Source organism: Rattus norvegicus, chromosome 2, assembly GCF_021556685.1.
Source record: "Rattus norvegicus strain SHRSP/BbbUtx chromosome 2, alternate assembly SHRSP_T2T, whole genome shotgun sequence".
Classification (NCBI taxonomy): domain Eukaryota; kingdom Metazoa; phylum Chordata; class Mammalia; order Rodentia; family Muridae; genus Rattus; species Rattus norvegicus.
In genome coordinates this window covers 61,984,201-62,004,232 of record NC_141535.1, presented here as the reverse complement: position 1 = coordinate 62,004,232, position 20,032 = coordinate 61,984,201, and the positions used below count along the sequence as shown (strand labels likewise).

Below are 20,032 nucleotides of genomic sequence, written 5' to 3'. Positions count from 1 at the left end.
GGAGAGTTTGCATTCTGTTGTATTTTCAAATCCTGCATGGAAGCATATCTGAAAAAGACCTAGTAACTTAGAAGATAAAAAGATAGCATGCACCAAGAATTGACCAATAGGGTTGCAGAAAAAGTTTCTCCACAGCCAAAGAAACTATGAGAAAGTGAAGAGACATACAGAATGGAAAAAAAATCTTTGCCAGCTATACGTCATACTGGTTGTTCATATCCATCTGTCTGTCATATATTTATCATCTGTCTATCTATCTATCTATCTATCTATCTATCTATCTATCTATCTATCTATCTAGCTAGCTATCTAGTATGTATCTATATATGCATCTATGTATCTATTTGTCTGTCTGTCTGTCTATGTATGTATCTATGTATCTATCTGTCTGTCTATGTATGTATGTATGTATGTATGTATGTATCTATCTATCTATCTATCTATCTATCTATCTATCTATCTATCTATCATCAATCTACCATATATAAAGTATTCTAGAGTAGACAGGGTCCAAATTGTAAAAGAATATGACATAGGGAGTTAGAATTGCATCCAATGGATAGTAGTGACTCTAAGAACAGAATAGCAGCATGATTGTATTTATGCTTTTAAGATAAGAATAGCAATTTGAATATCAAAAAAGACAAACAGAATAAACACAGTGGTGCTAATGAAGAAGGCAAGACAGAGATGTTAATTACACAAGAGCACAATGTCAAAACTTGACTTATCAACTACATATTGGAAATAAAGAAGACTGACTGGAGATGAATCTTATTCCTACCGGGGGATCTCCTACTCTTCAATAAAATAGGAAATATAGAAAAGGGGCAATTTTAGGGATTAGATTGACTGCTATGGAGCTTATAGGTGTTAAATACTATGAACTCTATAAATCACCATGGAACTGCCTCCATGCTGTATAGAATTTGTGGCTCCACACAACCCCAAGAAAGTGGAATCAAAGATTTACATAAATATAAGTAATTTCAAATATATCTTTCAGTTCTGGGCCTGATCCTCCAGTTTCCAAGCGTTTTCCATGCTTTCTCCAGCACACTGCAGATCTCAGGCCCTGCACAGACCCCCTGAAGGCATCAAGAAGTCCAGTACTCACTTCCACTTCCTGGCAGAATGTAGCATTTGGGCCGTATTGGAGCTGGCACTGGTGATGAACATCATAAATCACTCCAGGGGCAATGACATTGGACTTTAAGCCTTTCTTTCTGGGGATGTCATCAAGACAGAACCCCCTGCCTCGGCTGTAAACAAATCAACCAAAACCAGATCAGTTGCATATGGATCTCTCCCATCATCCAACAGACATTTTCATCCTAGCAGTTTACTCCTCATCCTTCCAGACAGCCTTATTCTTATAAGCAAGGGAACCCCCTGGGCCTTGGAAGAAAGTTAATAAAAGGAAATGCGAATCACATTCAACAGAAAAAGTTTAGTTGTTATCTAGGAAATACAAATAGTAGGTGTCCTAGTTAGGTTTCTGTGGCTGTGATAAAGACCAATGTTCCTATTGCTTCTTGTATTTCCAGGTAACAGACAATAAGTGAGGGAAGCCAAGACAGAAACCAGGCAGCAGAGACTGAAGCAGAAACCATGGAGAAGTGCTTGTTACTGGTTCACTCCTCATAGCTTGCTCTGCCTGCTTTCTTAAACAGCTCGGCACATCAGTCAGTAGTCAAGAAAATGGACTACAGCCTAAAGGAAATCTGTTGGAGACATCTTCTCAATTGAGGTTTTTCTTCCGACATAAATCTTGTTTGTGTCAAGGTAATAAAAACAAAAAATAAAACACAGGACCATGGGGCAATGGACAATCATGATATTATTGTTAACAGGCTTGACTGAACATTTCTGACCTGTCAGCCTCCAAGAACTTAATTTGAAACAGTAGTGGTTTAAATATGCTTGGCCCAGGGAATGTCACTATTAGGAGGTGTGGGCTTGTTGGAGGGCATGTCTCATTGTGGGCGTGGGTTTTAAGACCTTCATCCTAGCTGCCTGGAAGTTAGTCTTCTGTTTGCCTTTGGAACAAGCTGTAGAACTCTCCGCTCCTCCTGCACCATGGCTACCTGGATGCTGCCATGTTCTCGCCTTGATGATAATGGAATGAACTACTGAACCTGTAAGCCAGCCCCAATTAAATGTTGTCCTTTATAAAAGTTGTCTTGGTCATAGTGTCTGTGTACAGCAGTAAAACCCTGACTGAGGCAACACTTGAATGTAAAAAGCAGGTTGCGCACTTGCCTGTGGATAGGAACAGTAGTCAGAAAGAAAGCAAAGAGGGCATCCATTTGATGCCACCATGACACTATAGACTGGAAAATGAAACTGAGTCTTTCCCAGGCATTAATTTCTCTGTGGAAAACTCATCGACATGTATGACTTAGAGACCCAAGGGAGGCTGTCATGAAAGGGACTTCACTTACTCCAAGAAGCGAGTGATGTACTCCTTGCTGCATTTCGACCATGTCAGTGGAGTTGGGTCATACTGAATTTGTTGGGACATGATGTATGGGTGTCTGCCCACGGGCTCGCAGTCATTTTCCTTCCCATCATGTTGGATGCCGAAGCTGACCCAAAACAGAAGAACAGAAGCAGACGGGCATTAAACAGGCGAAACTCACAGGCTTGCCAAAGTGATTAAAAGCATAGGAAGCCACTTTTGTTCCTAAGGAGCTGTTTCCAAAGTGAGACTTAGAAGTTGGAAGGACGTAGCTAATTTTGGACTCAGAAGTTCAGGGAAGATGAGAGGCATGCCCTTAACCTCATTACATAACCACAAGAGCCATATGGAGAATTAAAAACAAACTTGTGCTTGGCAGAAAGCCTAAAGCACTCAGTCTGGCTCCTTATATTCTGAAGTCAGAAGGGTAAAGCACACCCCACTACACTCGCCTTCTCTACTGAAGCAATCCCAGAATCAACAAATCGAGTTTCCCTTCTCCCTTTCATTCAAGAGGAAGCAGGAAAGCAGTCTCAGGGAGACATTGGCCCAGGCTCAGACAAGGAAGAATGGATTTCTTTATTCCACTTCAACAGGTTTCCAAGGCCAACCCAGTGGGGAGGCCTCGCAGTTCAGTGGTTGAGATCAGAGGATTTGAAGGTAGAGATTCTGGACTGAACTTGAGCTCTGAAGTTAGATGACATTTGAATAACTGCAACTTGCCTTCTTTTTGTTTTTTCCTAGAAAATTGGTAGTCATGATAGTGCTAGGATCTGAGTGAGGAAAGATTCGAACGCCATTTAGCAAGGGCTGGTCTATAACAAGAGATTCATAAGTGACAACACATTTAACCTTGAAAAATAATTTTTCTAGGTCTGGGAATATGTCTCAGTAAAGCAAAGTTGGTAAACTCAAGCATAAAAACATTATTCTATCCCCCCACTCCCCTAAAAATGGTGTAAAAAGCCAGAACCGATGATCCCGGTACTGGGGAAGAGTGCTGGTGCTTACTGGTCAACCACACTGGCCTGCAAGTTGAGCTCTAGACCTCTGAGAGATCATGTCTTTAAAAAAATAAAGTGGAGAACAAATGGATGAGGAAGGTGTAGTTAACCCAGTATTGACCTCTGGTCTCCACACACATGTGTACATGCTTACACATACATTTACAATGTACATTGGTGCACACACATGTATGCACACACATGTGTACAATGCAAATAATAGTATTCCAGTTTAAAGTCCTTCTTTTAAAGAATAATTTTACAGGTCAAAAGACATACATACATCTTCTTGCCTTAAACGGGTATCTGTGTGTTTTCAGCTCATTTATTTGTTCCCTGGTATACTGTTACGGTTGACCAGGAAGACAGCTCCTAAGGACCATAATATGTAACTGCCTGCAACGCCAGAGGGTATCTAGGAAATAAACTGACCCAGACTTTTCTGTTTCCAAGCAATGTCCTCAGGACCATCCCAAGACACCTTCTTAGGTTCCTACAAAATTTTGTTCCCATGAAAGTCTGGTTATGAAACCGTTAGAGCCCAAAGATATTAGCTTAAAGTTCTGTTCTGAAATCAGGAAAGCATAACTTTTTACTCTTCTCATTCACGTGACTGAGAAACTTACATTTAACTTTAATAGAATACAATTGGTATTAGCAACTCATGCACAGAATAGACTTTGGGGATTTAGAGGTTTTCTTGTGTTTTATGTATTACAGTATTAGAAATGTACTTCCAAACTTAAATCACATTCTATGAATATAAAACTCATAAAGGAACCAGAGAATTAGTTAGCAAAGCTTTCACCATCCGTTTACAAAGGAAGTGAGATCGGGTAAAAGTCTCCTATACAGGCTTCTCCAGGCTGCTCCCCATTAGTCCCTCCCAGCTCTTGAAGTGCTTGCTGTACAAGGTCATGTATCAGTAGCTAAGGCACACACCATACTACGAGCAACAATCAAAAGACATTCACAGAGAAGGTAATTTTGAGGCAGGGTCTTACACAGCTCTGGACGCCCCCCAACTTGCTATTTTGCTAAAGATGCCCTTGACCTTGTGGCTCAGGTACCTCTACTCCTAGGTGCTGGAATTCCAGGTCTGTGCCTGCATGCTTGGTTCATGCAGTCCTAGGATCAAACTGAGGACTTCATGCTGTTAATTAAGCATTTTACCGACTGAGCAGCACCCCTGTCTCAAAGGATGATCTTTTCAGCAGAGAGAATTCTTTGTTTGTTTTATTGGATATTTTCTTTATTTACATTTCAAATGTTATCCTCTTTCCTGGATTCCCCTCTGGAAATCCCCTATTCCACCGCCCCCCCCCCCCCGGTTCTATGAGGGTATTCCGCAACCCACCTCTTCCCACCTCCCTGCCCTGGCATTCCCCTACACTGGGGAATGAACCTTCACAAGGCCATTCTAGCAGAGGGTATTCTAATGTACAAAAATATATGCCTGAAGTTTACTTTTTTCATATTTTCTAAGTACTGAAGCCTGAATCTTGTACATGCTAGGAAAGCACTCAACTACAGAACTACATTTTAAGCCATTTGTTTCTGAAATAGAATCTTTCTATTGGAGCCCAGTCTAACTGGAACTCACAATCCACTTGATCTATTCCTGCTGACATTATTGGTTGCTAGTCACTGACATCATGCTCCTAGTTACTGGCCGTTCTATACTTTAAATGTAGATGTTCTCACCAGGATCTCGTTTTTGTTTTCTGACATCTTTTGCACATTACATAACTTCCTCTTGATCTCTATTCTTGTTTTATGAAATGAAAGAGGTGCTATGAAACATAGCTGGTGGAGTCGTCATATGGGAGCAGTGAGTCAATAATACTGAAGGGTGAGAACACATGGGGATGTAGCCATTAATCTCCAAGTGATGGAGCCATTAATCTCCAAGAAGCCATCTGGGGTAGAAGTCAAACCGTAGTTTGGAGTAGGCACAGTGTACTTCTGGAACAATCCCTAGGCTTGCCAGGTTAGCCTATTTGGGGGAAGAGAGGTCTTCATTGTTTCAATTCCTTTAAAGCGGGTTGACTAAATTATAGGCTGAAGTAGCCTTGAACGTAAGCACTTACTTGGGTCTCACTAGTACTTTGTGAGGCACATCTTCTCTTTAACTCATAATGTTTAATCATTTTATGGAACTCGAAGAGAACATAAGCCGTGAAGGTGAAAATATAAATTTTTTTCAAGTCTTTCAGAAAATACTAGGTATGAACATTTAGAGGGAACATTCCATAAATGAAATAGATTACAATCTGGAAGCTGGAGTGATGATATTGAAACAGTGTGTGTGTGTGTGTGTGTGTGTGTGTGTGTGTGTGTGTGTGTGTGTGTAACCATTGTGTTTGAATTACTGAAGAGAAAAATATTTTATGGATAATCTACTTTAAACACACAAAGCCAAATTTCATACACTGCACTTACATATGAGAAAGAACATTCGGCATTTTCTCTTTCTGGGTCTCAGTTGCGTCTGAGTGATTATTACTAGCTCCATCTATTTGCCTCTAAATCTTATCTTCTTTGTAATTGAATAATAGTCTGTTGTGTACATGTATATTTTGATTATCCATACAATAGTTCATAGACATTTAGGCTTACTATCCATAAAGTCATGGAACGACTAAGAGGGCATGGGGGATTTCAAGAGAAGGTTGATAGGGAATATGAAGAGGGATAACTAACATGAGAAATCTTTGAAATGCTATGTGGAGACTTATTAAGGTAGGGACTTCCTGAAGCATGTAATATATGTTTACAAAAGGAAATTAAAGAGTTATTCTATAACAGAGGGATAATGCTTCTCCCCCAAACTACAGACTATTAAATAAAAACCCCAGTCTAGGTATGGGTTACTTCTTCACAAGTCTCTCAGATTCCCCCCAAGTGATAGGCTAGTAGCACTGTTCTAGAACACCCCCAGAACTGGATGGTAAGACTCTTCTGCTAAAGATGCCACATATTGGAATCATAGAGCATGAAGAAATCAAGCTGGTTCTAACCTGCGAGCTTTATTCCTACTATCTAATTTTCATGGCTTTTAATTACACAATTGAAGGGATACATTATTGAACAATTTACTTAACTGTGAGCTGCAAGCTACAATAACAACTGGCCTGGCAAGCTATGCCCATTGGTGCAACAGTGATGTGGATGCTCTAGGCATAACCGACACTTTCTGATTGGATTGAAAACCCACTCTATACGACAGAACTTATACTTGGCACTGTTAACTGGGATGACTAGGGAATAGGCCCTAGGGGAGAACCTAATACTATTTCCTGTTAAATGGACATAGAATTACCTGTCACCTAAGTTCTTATCTTTATATCCACAGTCCATTTCCTAACTCTCATTAAGGAAACATCCTTTTGCAGTAGATGGAATGGGAATTAGTATACAAATCCACAATGGGTCAACATGCACACATGAAAAGACAATGGAGTACTCAGCTCAAAATAGAGCATCTATACCACATCCCTTCACTCTGAAACTAAGGGACCATTGCAGAAAAGAGAATGGAAAGATTAGAAGAACCGGAAGTAGTGGATGTCTGCTGTGAAACGTTTTTTGGATATGACAGGGCCATTTTACGTGTGAACTCTCAGCAGCTCTGACCTCATGCACAAGACCTGTGCAACACTAAGCCAGCCAAAATATTTGCATGGATTGTGAGAATGGGGGTGGTGTAGACACACATGTAACTGAGAAGCTCTTGGCAACAGAAGGCTGCTGAGGAAAGGGGAGTCAGTATTCTTCAGAAACACAGTTCCTCAAAGGTTCCTTGTGTTCCAGCAATGTGGTCCTGCATTCATGCACATTCAGGCAGCAGTAAGTGGACTCAGCGGGTTAAAAAGGAAGAAAGAGCACATGACATTGGGAGGAAAATGTGGGAGGAGGCTCATAAATAGGGGAAGAATTGCAGAGGAGAGGATGGGGTGGATTTACTTAAAACACTTTATATGGATGCAAATATAACATATCAATTTAAAAAACAATAGAACTAAACTTTAAAAACACAAGCAGGACTAATACAGAGACCCAGAGACAGAGGGAGGAAGAGAAGGAGAAGGAGGAGGAGGAGGAGGAGGGGAGGAGGAGGAGAAGGAGGAAGAGGAGGAGGAAGAAGAGGAGGAGGAGGAAGAGGAGGAGGAGGAGGAGGAAGAGGAGGAGGAAGAGGAGGAGGAGGAAGAGGAAGAGGAGGAGGAGGAAAAGGAGGAAGAGGAGGAGGAGGAGGAAAAGGAGGAAGAGGAGGAGGAAGAGGAGGAAGAGTATCTAGGGAGCAGAAGATGCTAGTTTTCAAAGAGGATTTTAGGATTGTTTCCTTTTTTTTTTTTTTTTTTTTTTTTGCTAACTTGCCAACAGATCTAAGCAAAGTGGTGTTAAATATTAGATACAGCTGATTAGTAAACTCTAAGGTGCTACCAGTACACCACATTGTTTTACTGTCTGTCTTACTGTCTTACATTATACATTAAACACAGCCAGGAATGTAACCAGAAAGTCTCTAAGAAACAGTAAGGTATTTTTGTTAATATTTTTTAATAGACTATAGTGAGGTTGCTATTCTGGTGATGTAATACAGAACAATGCACAGAGATGATCATGTGCATCACCTGCTTTCTCTCAATAAGCATATCTTGCAAGATAATAATAACATAACATCCAGATCAGATTACTGATGTTAAACACAGAAAAAGCAGTATATTTTTATTACCACAGAAACCCTCATGTGACAACTCTGAAATTAATAATATTTTTATTCTTGAAATTAAAATATGTTGTGGTTTGCCCTGAAGTTATCTGTATTTTGATGCTAATTCTACTGCCCCAAGACAGCTGCCTAGTCACGTACTCAGGAATCAGGTGACTTCACCAGAACCTCCCCATTGAATTTGTAAAGTACAGGTGAGGCAGGTACAGAATAGAAGGAGGCCTGTCATTGGAGGAGAAGGAAGGATGGGCGGGAGAGAAGTTTGAAGGAAGAGGAGGAGACTAGAGGAGAAAGGAAGAGAGGAGAGTGTGAGAAGCCATGGCAGGTGATGTTAAGATTCTGTTCTGTGTATTTACAGGTTGTTATTAATGTTCCTAAGGGATGGATGGTACCGGGCTTTGTATGTTTAAGTGGGCAATTATATCTTACCATTAGGGTCAAAGGTTATTGTGTTGTGTGTTCTTTTATGTGATGGTTTGAGTGTAGGAAAGTGTGTGGTGGCAAGAGACACTGGGCCGCTATGGAGTTGGGATGTGTTTCTGCCAAGATATCTAGCAGATATCTTGGGGCACTGAGGTGCCGGACCTAGCGGGGTAAAAGACAACTATACATTTTATTTATATATTTTTACAACAACAAAAATATAATTGCATAATTTTTCTCCTTCTCCTTTTCCCCCTAACCCATGTACCCATCATGTTCACTCTGGATTCTTTCCCTCTAACTGTTGATATATATATATATATATATTTCTAAATATGTACATCCAATCTGCTCACTTCATGCAGTGATACTGGTATGTACACGATTTCAGGGCTGACCACTGTATGGGGCAACCAATCACCTACCTCTTCCCTTTTAATTCTGTCTTCCTTTCGTACAATTCTGTTTCTCTGCTTGTACAGTTCTGTTTCTACAGTGCTGTATAAATGGAATGACAGGCGCGATCCTTCACTAATCACCGTTCTTTAGAGATGTATTGAGGTTGTTGCATGAATTAGTAGTTCATCCTCCTCTTGCTAACTACGGGTATTCATCAGGTTCTCAAGCATTCATCTTGGCGGGTTCAAATGCCACCAGGTTCATTTTCAATTTGGATCTAAGCTTTCATAAACATTCATGAACAACCTTTTATGTGAGCACAATTTTTCATTTTTATTTTCCAGATGAAAACCCGGGAAAATAGCTGCTGGGTCATATGGTAATTGTGGGCTTCGTTTTAAACAGCCTGCCCAAGCGTTTTGCAGAGTGCTCGGTATACTCCATATTTCTACTAGCAGCAAATAAGACTTCCTCTGCGTCCTCACTAGTATTAGGTGTCATCGCTCATATTTGTTCCTTATTATCATTAATATTTACTAGTCATTTCCGTAGGAGTATACTAATACACTGCTATGGCTTTAATTTGCATTTCTCTGTAACTAATGATAATAACCATATTATTCTAATGTTGATTTCACATCTGTGTATTCTTTTGGTGAAATGTCAATTGATCTATTCTGGCCATTTTCATTTCTTTCTTTTATATGTAATATATGTAATTTATTTGAGTCTTTACAGATATCAAATTGTCTAGACAATTTGTTTTGACTGAATGAATGAGCTTGGGGCAGTTTGACTATTTATTATTCTTTTTCATTGCTATTTTATTTATTTTTTTACTTGGAAATAGCAGGTTTTCATATGGCATTTTTATATCTTGTGGGTTTTGGTCAACCCCTACCCCGACCCCTGTCCCTGTTTCTTCCTCTCCCACACATCACTGCCCTGCATCCTTAAAATTTCCACCTTTCTATCGTCCTTTAACTTCCATTTCATATTGTTGAATGGTTGAGTTTTTGAAAGTTTTCTTTATATTCTAGATTTTATCCCTTTTTATGACACACTGTATTATTTTCCTGGGGAATCCAAAAGAATTACTGAAACCTTAGTAACTTAGTAAGAGAAATCCATTCTCCCAAAGTTCTAAAGTCCAGAAACCCAGAATCAAAGGTAAGGTGACCGTGCAATGGGATTAAACGTACAGTCTCGGTGTCCATTTGCTCTAGGAAATAGGATTGTGATTCCCTTCTAATGTTTATGCCTTATCTCATCATTTTAATGAACTCATGTATTTTACTTTTTATATGTGTGTAAATTCCCTGGCATTCTCTATTCATAAAACAATCCTATATCAAATACGATGATTTTTATTTCTTCCTTTTAAAATACATATCTTCCTCATTTTTCTTGCTTTTTCATATCCACTAAAATGTTATTATATATTATCTTGAATAAATCTGATGAGAATGGCATAGTTACCTTCTTCTGAAGTTAGAACGAATTTATATAGTCATTCATTATTAAGTACAATATTAACTGTAAATTGTTTTGTAGATATGATTTATCAAGTTAAGAAGCTTATCTTCATTTCTAAGCATTTTAAAAACTGGGGCTAGAGATGTGGCCCAGCAGTTAAGAATGCTAGCTTTTCTTCCAGAGAACACAGGTGAGATTCCCAGCACCCACAAGGCAGCTCCCAATGTATAATTCCAGTCGAAGTAGATTTGAGGCTCTCTTCTGGACTTTATGGGATCAGGCATGCATGTGGACACAGACATACATGCAGACAAAATACACATCTACATAAAAAACAAAATATTAATAAAAAGAAATCATGATTTCCATTCATTTTCATGGCCATCTAGCCACCAGACAGAAACCTGGGGTAAGGGAGGCACCCAAGAATCAATGGCAGTGACCTTAGTTGTAACTCACTACATTGGGAATATGGAACTTGAAGAGGCCACTTTCTGTTGCCAGGCAGGAACCCCAGTAGAGAAAAAGAGACACCAATCCACCTTCAAAACCTTCAACCCCCAAATTATCCTGTGTACAAGAAGGGATATGAAGCAGGGATATGCACGGGAGACGAAGCAGACACTAAGGGAATGACCAACCAATAACCGGCCCAACTTAAGACGCATCCCATGGGCAAGCACCAATCCCTAACACTATTAATGATACTCTGTTATGCTTGCAGATAGGAGCAAGTTGGCCTCTAGGAGGCCCACCTGTCAGCTGACTCCAAGAGATGCAAAGACCCACAGCCAAACATTGGATAGAGCTTGGGAGTCTTATGGTAGAATTGGGGTAGGGGGAGCAAGGATTGAGGGCCGGAAGGAGATAGGAACTCCACAGGAAGACCAACAGAGTCAGCTAACCTGGACCCTTGAAGCTCTCAGAGTCGAATCCACCAACCAGATAGTAAGCATGGGATGCACCCAGGTCTCCCTGCACATATGTAGCAGATGTGGAGTTTGGTCTTCCTGTGGGTCCCATACTGGAGCGGGCCTATCCCGAAAGCAGTTGCCTGTAAATGGGATGCTTTCTCTAGCTGGGCTGCCTTGTCTGGCCTCAGTGGGAGACGGAGTGCCTAGACTTCCAGAGACTTGAAGTGGCAGGGTAAGAGGACACAGGGGGAGGGGAGGCTTCTCTTCACATGCCATATTGACCTTGGGAATACAACGGATCCTTTCTTTAAGCACAAAGAGTATTTGCACTTTACTATTATCGAGCTACATCTTCTCAACCTGCTCAGAGGAGAAGGGGAGGAGGATAGGGGAAGGACTGTGGAGGGTGACCGGGAGGGGGACAGTGAGTGAATGAGAATGGATACCTGAGTTCTAAGGGAGAGACTCTTGCTAAGGGCCTGAAGCAAGAAGAATTTCCTGTTACCCACAAGGCCTGCACTTCTACCACATGTCTGTAGTAAGAGGAGCACTCCCTGCTGCCCTGCAGGAATCAGAGTCTCCAGGAATCTGTGAGGCCTTCCTTTGTGGCACTGCCCAAATGCTGGGTATTGACTGCTTCTTTATTTTATCAAGTGAATGAAAGTCTAAGTTTCCTTCTTAGACTTTGCCAGCACAAGGAGGCATAAGGCCACTACATTCCTTCCCCATAAAATTTAGCTAAGCTATAGTAAATGAATTACTGTCTAATGTTTTTATGTCTCATTATAGAATGCCTTTCAGAGTCCTTTGGAGAAAGAGAATAGGTTTATTGGCACTGAGCTTTTGCATCTATTTTCAGGTTGCTGGCTTTATTACCCTTGAGCCTGAAATGTGAGAAACAAAGAAAATTTACTGTCATCTTTTGGTCTTTGTGGTTCTAATCCTAGCTTCCTTCCATCTCTTAGAATCTTCACAGGTTTTAAATGGCAGTACTTGCACAGGTTTTCTGAGAGCTTTCCTCAAGGTCACATGAGAATGCCCTGCCTTTTCCTACTATGCTGGGACTTAGAAGAAATACAGTCCCCCAGAAACAATATTTGACAAATGATTTAAGGATATTTTATGTAAAATGTTTCAGATTTTTCTTCTTCTTGTGTGGAATAACTCTAAAGCACACTTTTTTGAGAGTTTCCCCCATGGAATTAAGGTCCAGAAAAAACTAAGGTGATTGATCTGGTACAACTTCCTCTCCCCTCACTATTTTTCTCCGTTGGTATTTACTTTCCAAGTATTTCCTCTCAATTCTTCATCTCCAGTCAGTTCCTGCTTGACTGCACTCCCTAGATCCCCCATCAGGTGGTCTTTTGTTTCACAAGACTTTTTTTTACAAAGATTCATTTAGAGCAAGACCCTCATTTTCCCTGTAGAATATGGAAGAGAGCATCACCAGCAGTACAAGCACTGGATACAGAATCCCTGAGTTCAATTTCCAAACGCGCTGACCAGCTCTGAGCTAGCGTCCAGTTTAATCCATGTTAGTACAATAGCAAACTAATTCAGACAGTAACCAGTTCAGTCTGCTAAGCAGGCCACCATTTCTGATGAGCAGTACAGTAAACATGTACAACCTTCCTCATAAAGGTGTCAGACATATGTCTAGCTAGTTGTAACCAATGACTGCCTCAGAACTGGGGCAAAGCTGCTGTTGGAAGACTGACTTAGGCTTCCCTTCACATGCCATATTGACCTTGGGAATGCAATAGATCCTTTCTTTAAGCACAAAGAATATTTGCACTTTCCTATTATTGAGCTACATCTTCTCAACCTTCCTTCACATTGGATATATGGTTGCTAAGAAGGCTTTAAGCAATTACTTCTCAGCTTGACTTTCTATATTCACTTACCAGAAGGTGCTATTACACCGATGGTTCCTTGGGAGGCTTCATGAACTTCATCACCCTACATAGCAGGATTGAGGAGGCCTGTGAATAGCTTTCATTTTTCTAAGACCAAGATTGTTGCTTGTTTTTTCACGATTAGCATTTTGTTGTAGCACCTCCAGATCACAATCATGATTTAATTACAAGAAGTCCTCTATGTTCTCTGTCTGTGAGTTTTTGGCAACCAAAGATATTAAAAGATACTCCACTTGCCACTGGGGCTGTAAAGTGCAAATTCAAGAAATCATAGGATCTAAGATTTTGCCTGGTGCTGCCGATTCATTTAACAGACAGAGTTAAGTGTAGCAAGACAAAAGAAACTGTCTGGGGCCATACTACTGACTGGTGGAAAAGTCAGAGAAAGCATTCACCTTCTCCAATCATGGGCAAATGCTCTGGCCTTGTTGTGCAGGTAAAATTATTTTGCAAAGTTATCTGCTTTATGAGATCATGGTGAGTGAGCCCAGACCAGAGTCCAGGTGAGAGGAGAGGCCTCACCTGATATAATAGTCTTTAGGGTTATTCCCAATTCTGACTCTTTTCTAGTGCTACACTGAGCATGCCCTGTGTTTGTTCTTCTTTATAGAAAGGGGATCCCCATAGAAATAGTGGAGTGGATGGAAAACCGTGCAGGAGAAGGGGTGGTTTAACTGTTTATGGAAGGCCTCACTTCATGTCTCCAGTTAGACAACGCTCTTTCACTTGTGGTTAGCACATACACTGATAAACAAAGCCATAATAAGCTAAGATCTTTCCCTATGGGAGACTTTGAAGTCTCGCAAATCTAGACTCTTTATCAGGCCTTCACTCAAACATTCGCAAACCTGACTTCATGTGACACATCTAGTCAAAACATTTTTTTTGAAGTAACTTGAATGCTCTAACTGGTGTGTAACTAACTGGCGGGCTAACAATAGTGTCTAGGTCATCTGACTGCTGAGATCCCCTGTAGCACAATGAAAAGTCCAATGGTATAAAAAGGAGCTCAAAATGTAAAATTTGTATCTTTTTAGTGACATTAATATTATCATTCCACCAGCATACCAACTATAATCAGATTAAAGGATGTTGTTGTTTTCCTTAACTAGAAACAATATTTTATATAGTTTAAAATCCAGGCAGAATTTCAACTTCTAGTCAGTAAATTCCTTTAGTAGAGGCTCTAAAACTCCCTGCCAGTTACCCTGTAATGCCCTACCACTGGCCAGTCAAGTTATTCCTCATGATGATCTCCCAAGAAAAATCTCTTCAATTCTATAAAGGCCCTTTATTTTTTCAGGTCCCACTGTAGCTAAATCTCTGGAAATCAGATATTTTGCTCATTCCCTGTCCTCTGGAAAGATAGGACATGTTGTTCAGACTCTAAATTCTTTTAAAATGTTTTGCTAGAAGTTTCATCCTACGTGGAAGGAATATTAACAATAACCACCCCACTTAGGGCACATATGCCTGTCTTTCCCTTCTGCTGTTGTAATAAAATGCTCTGACAAAAGCAACTCAAACAAGAGTGGTTTCACTTTGGCTTACAGTTCAAAACTACAGTCCCTCATCACAAGGATATCAACAGAAGGTCTGATTATTATTATTATTATTATTATTATTATTATTATTATTATTATTACTTTACTCATTGCTGTTACAAGTACCTGAGAGGAGCAATATGGAGATGGAGGCATTTAGTTTGAGTCATAGTTTGAAGACCATGACGGGAAAGGCATGGCGGCAGGAGCATGAGGCAGCTGATCACTTGCACCTGTATCTGTGAAGTGGCGCTAAATGGGTGCCGCTGCTCAGCTCACTTTACCCTTTGTATCGAGTCACAGAGACTGTATGGGATGGGGCTGCCAACGTTCAGAGTGGATCTTTGCTCTTGAATTAATACTTTCTGGAAACATCTCACAGACACTCTGAGATATTGCCATGGTGATTCTAAATCCAGTCATATTGACAAGAAAGAATAACTATCATAGCATGCCATCCCTGAATCATTGTTTGACACTTTGGAACAAACATGGCTGCTATTGTGAAATTATATAGGGGCTGAAGATGATTTAGGTCTCTATTTTTCCCAAAGAGTTTTTAACCAATAAAGGGAAGTAATATTAGTAAACATAAAAAAATAATTTTGTCTGTTACGTATATGTAGGAGGGCATGCTCTCTGGTTGGTTATTTAATCCCTGTGAGCCCCTATGGGCTCAGGGTAGTTGTTTCTATATGTTTTCCCGTGGTCAACTATGTCAAGACAGGTTGGGAAGCCTCCACTTCTCTGAATAGAAGGGGAAGGGGAAGGGGAGAGGGAGGAGGTGAGAGGGTGGACTAGGAGGAGATGAGGGAGGGGAAGCTCTGATTGGAATATAAAGTAAATAAATAAACTAATAAAAATTATTATTCCAAGATAGATATAGAGATACATGCCTATAATTCTAGCATTTGGGAAGCAGAGACAGGAGAACTATAATGAACTGGAAGCTAGAATGAGTTAAACAGCTTTGAGTTTGAGGCCACTGTGGGCTATCCAGCGAGACTGTGTCTTAAACAACCTCCTCCCCGCAAAAAATGGATAAACCTTGCCTTTTTTAGGGAGTCTAGCTGATTCTAATATATAATAGCTATAAGTGGTAAAGATGAAGATTGTGAAATATACCATTATTCCTACATCTCTAGGATGAAAGTACAGAAGTCATGTGGGCAAGCCTGTGCCACACGCAAACTCAATCTTGTGACACTCAGTTTAAACTGCTTTCTACTTCCTTCAGGGCTACTGTCCCATGAACTTGGAAAGTGGATTTCTGCTGCTTTAACCTTTACCTGTGCCCAAGTTCATGCGCAATGGTGAAAGCCAGGGGGAGACCGGAGTCTTCGTTGATGTTACAGCTCCTGTGAGGCTGGCACATTCCTGACAGCTGGGACAGCCCCAGAGTCTCACAAGGGCGATTGACACCAGCACAGATGTCCTTTCTGAAAGCAGAGAACAGAGATGTTTAAACAACTCCATGAAACGTTTGAGAAAACTTCTATAAAAATCCATCTGTATAAATTGCTGTCTTTGTGTCTTTAGAGTGTGCTCTGAAATAAAGTCCATGTGGAACCAGGGATCAGCTTTGAGTTCATTGAATTTGTTCCCATTTTATCTGTTAATTAACTGAATTTTTCAGACTTCAAACATTTGGGAGATATGTAAAGCATTTTATTTTGAGTGGTTTTTGCTCATCATCTTGGGAGACTAATATGATTAGGCCAACAAAAGACCTCACTGACAATAAAAGTTAATTTGAACTTTGAATATGGAAGAGATAATTAGCAATTTTCTTTTCAAACATGAAACCCCCTTTGGTCTTTCTGAGGTCTACTCTCAAAACTCATTTTTTTTTCTTTTCCACAAAAAATGCAATTTCTCCCACTCTCCAACAAAGAGAGCAAATCAATTATCTATCTAGTCACACTCCACTAATAGAACTTTCACATTTGCACATGTGTATTCATGTAAGTGCATATAACATGTGTACTGTGACATCTAAACTCCCCCCTTTCACCAGGAATTAGCTAGAAAAAGGGAAGGAAAGATTCCTAGGATCTCAGAAAAAAAGTTCAGCTTTTCAAGAATAAAAGCGTGCTCTCAGATTCTAGAAAGGTTATTTCAATCACTGAGAAGAGTTTTGAGAGACTCATTAATTAGTCTTTAGACCTTCTTCAAGCAGAAGACTTTTGATTCCAGAGTTCAGCTGCAAAGGCTATTAGCTCTTGGGTTTTGCCTGGGCATCATCTACAGCAACAAATGGTCTCTTGCTTTTCATGTCTTTTGGGTAATAGAAAAATCCACACTTGGAGAACCTGTTAGATTTTAGTTCCCTAAATGGCAGTGGGTAGGGCTAGGGAGCAAGGGAAGCATCCATCTTTCAGAGCCACCCTAAATATAAGTCATATGTTCATTGTCAGCTTCTGTTGGAGGGTTGAGTGTTATAGAGATAGATCACGTGGTCTCTAGCAAAATAAACTACAACCTTGGCTGCAGGGTATGCTTTTTATTGTGTTTTCTAAAAGTGCAGATCTTTGGGAACCTGTTGAGGAAAATGTGTATGACACCCATTGCTCATCTATTAATAGTCTCAGCTTGATATGAAAGGACACTTGCATCTGTTACATAATTTTTATGGAGTACATACTGAGTGCTTAGAATTAAAGAAGGGGGAAATGAGAGATAACAAAGGAATTGGAAAGTATGATTATTGGGGTCAAGGAACTTTGCATTGCAAATGATTGACTTTATCTCTATCACACCCTGAAGACATATACAAGAAACTTTGTTTTGGAAGGCAGTGTATGTGGAACATACATGTAGTATATTCTTACAAATCTACCCTGTACTGAATGTAATTCTACAGCACACTGCCAATGTGGGTCTCAGAATGGTCCGTTAGTGGTAAAACGTAGTCTCACAGCCATTCCTCCCTCCTCTTAGCTAATTTTTTCAGTCCAGAATTTGTCAGTGTTGGTTTGCTTAGGGTGAGGAGTAAAAAATGATTTTGATCTTACTTCTTTCCTAAGGGACTTTTGATAAAGTCTGGAAATAGATTTTTTTCTAATAAGTTGTGTGTATGGGATACTGTTCTCATGAGTAAAGATCAGAAACTACATATTATGCACAGAAAAAGCTTCTACAACAAAGAATTGTCAAGCCCAAATAGTAAGTCCTAAGGTTAAAAACTTAAGGCCCTTGGAATGTGGTGTACTGTGAAAAACAGGCCACCCAGAAGAGTAGCCCTGACAATTTGATAGGACCATCCTAATGTAGAAGATGATAAGAAATCATATGTAATACATATGTCTGCCTTACTCTTAACTGATACTTCAACTATCAGTATCCTGCTTTTGAGTGAAAGTACTAAAACATAGTTATATGCAAATCTGTTCCAAGAAAAGCTTTGGGTATAAATCAGTAGCAGTGGATTCCTAGAATATACTGTATGTCAGGTTGACCAGTAGTCCCATGTGGGGTAGGTTTGTATGATGTAGAATATTAAGTACACAAATTCTTGTTCTCCTTAGCAGTAAAAGCAGGTCTCTTTTATTACACATCCCTAGATTTTCAGATTCTCTAATTTCACCTAAACTGCTTAGTAAGAACTAGTCTCTCTTATTATCTGATTCCTTATTATAAAAAAAACCTATAGCAGTAAGTCAATAAATATTTACTGAGCCAGTGACTAATAACATATTTCAAAGATTTTGAATTGATTAGGAAAATTCATTAGCTTTTCATAGTTTTGGATCTTGAAAATTTGGATTTTTTATAGTACCAAAAGATCCATCTGTACTCACAACAAAATCATATCTTTACAATGCTGTGGGCTGAACTGAGGGCCTCACTAATACTAGATAAGTGACATACTATTGCACTATATCTTCATATTAAAATTATGAGGGTAGAAAGGATATAGGGATAGTTAGATCACTCTGCTTACTCCAAGAAGGATGTGTGCACTGTATCCTTCATCAGTCAGGAGTAGGTTAGAACAGGTAAGTTCCTGTCCTATTGCATCTTGTAAGTTGTAGAGGAGAAGATGAAATAGAAATAAAAGAATTGGAAAGTTCACCGGCTGAAGATTATAGAAGTCTTCAATCAAGGATTTGAAATAGATTTCTTGGTACAAAAAGAACAGGTTAAAAGACAAAAATCTTTGTTAGGATAGTAAAAGAGACTTGTTTGCCAACAGATGTAGTCTTTAAGAAAGGAGAGCTCTATCATATTAACAAGCTTACTAACATGCCCTCTCCATGGTATGAGCCAGCAAGGGGCTCAAAGATCATAATTGCTGCTTTCACAAATGACCGAGAGCAGCAAAAAATAGTGAGAATCCCAGGAGAGTGAACACCTGACAAGACTTTCAGCCACTAGCCTTCCTTGGCCAGTTACCCATCTTTCCACAAAGCCTCTGAGCTACCTGGTGATAAGGACAGCCACATCATGATGGACAGGGTTGAGGTCACTCTTGGGATTGATGCTCTTCTGCCACTTGCAGAAGCTGGACAGTGTCTTCTCTGCATGGTGAACTATTTTCAATCCTTGCTGGAAAAAGAAGAGAAAGAGACTTGGCATGAACGATCTCTCTGCAATCCAGCTTATAGTCCCCAGAAGTGCTTCACAGGGGATGAACTCGGGATGGGTGCCCCAGGTATTTGGAAGATAGATAGCAGAGGCCAGTATATTCCCTTTGGAATGACACTCTGCTCTGAATACTGTCACCCCCTAATTTTATGAAAAAGACTTAAATGGGGAACCTTAGGACAGAAATTGTGACCATATCAAGTAGCCTTTAACCATAGATTTGAAATATAACAAAGACCCACACTAATTGAAGTTCTATTTCCATGGGATTTGTGCATCCTAAGCCACTACAGTTGCAAAGCAGCCCCCCTCATTTCTAATAGTAAATGAATACATTTTCCACAAGCTTCCATTTCTTATAAGATATCTGTGAAGCTGGATGCTGGATTCTCTCACATGTTACCTCATTTAATTTCACATCTACTCAGTGTTATCAGCAACAAAACATCATTATGTTCATTTTATAATTAAAGGGAATTAAATCTTAGAGATGTGAAGAACTAGATGAAAGTCTCTCAGCTTAGATGCATTGAGATTCCTAGTGACACTATGCTTGCAGCAGTCATCAGCCTCACA

At 39.9% G+C, this 20,032-nt stretch overlaps 1 protein-coding gene across 1 annotated transcript in view; it reads right to left on the bottom strand.

Annotated features, from left to right (window-relative positions):
* The window catches only part of Adamts12 (ADAM metallopeptidase with thrombospondin type 1 motif, 12), a 307,826-nt gene that overhangs the window by 117,799 nt on the left and 169,995 nt on the right, over positions 1-20,032 (bottom strand). Inside the window, 4 exon segments of the mRNA NM_001106420.4 lie at positions 1,118-1,262; positions 2,445-2,588; positions 16,159-16,308; positions 19,293-19,417. Of these exon segments, the coding sequence (NP_001099890.2) occupies positions 1,118-1,262; positions 2,445-2,588; positions 16,159-16,308; positions 19,293-19,417 (564 nt within the window).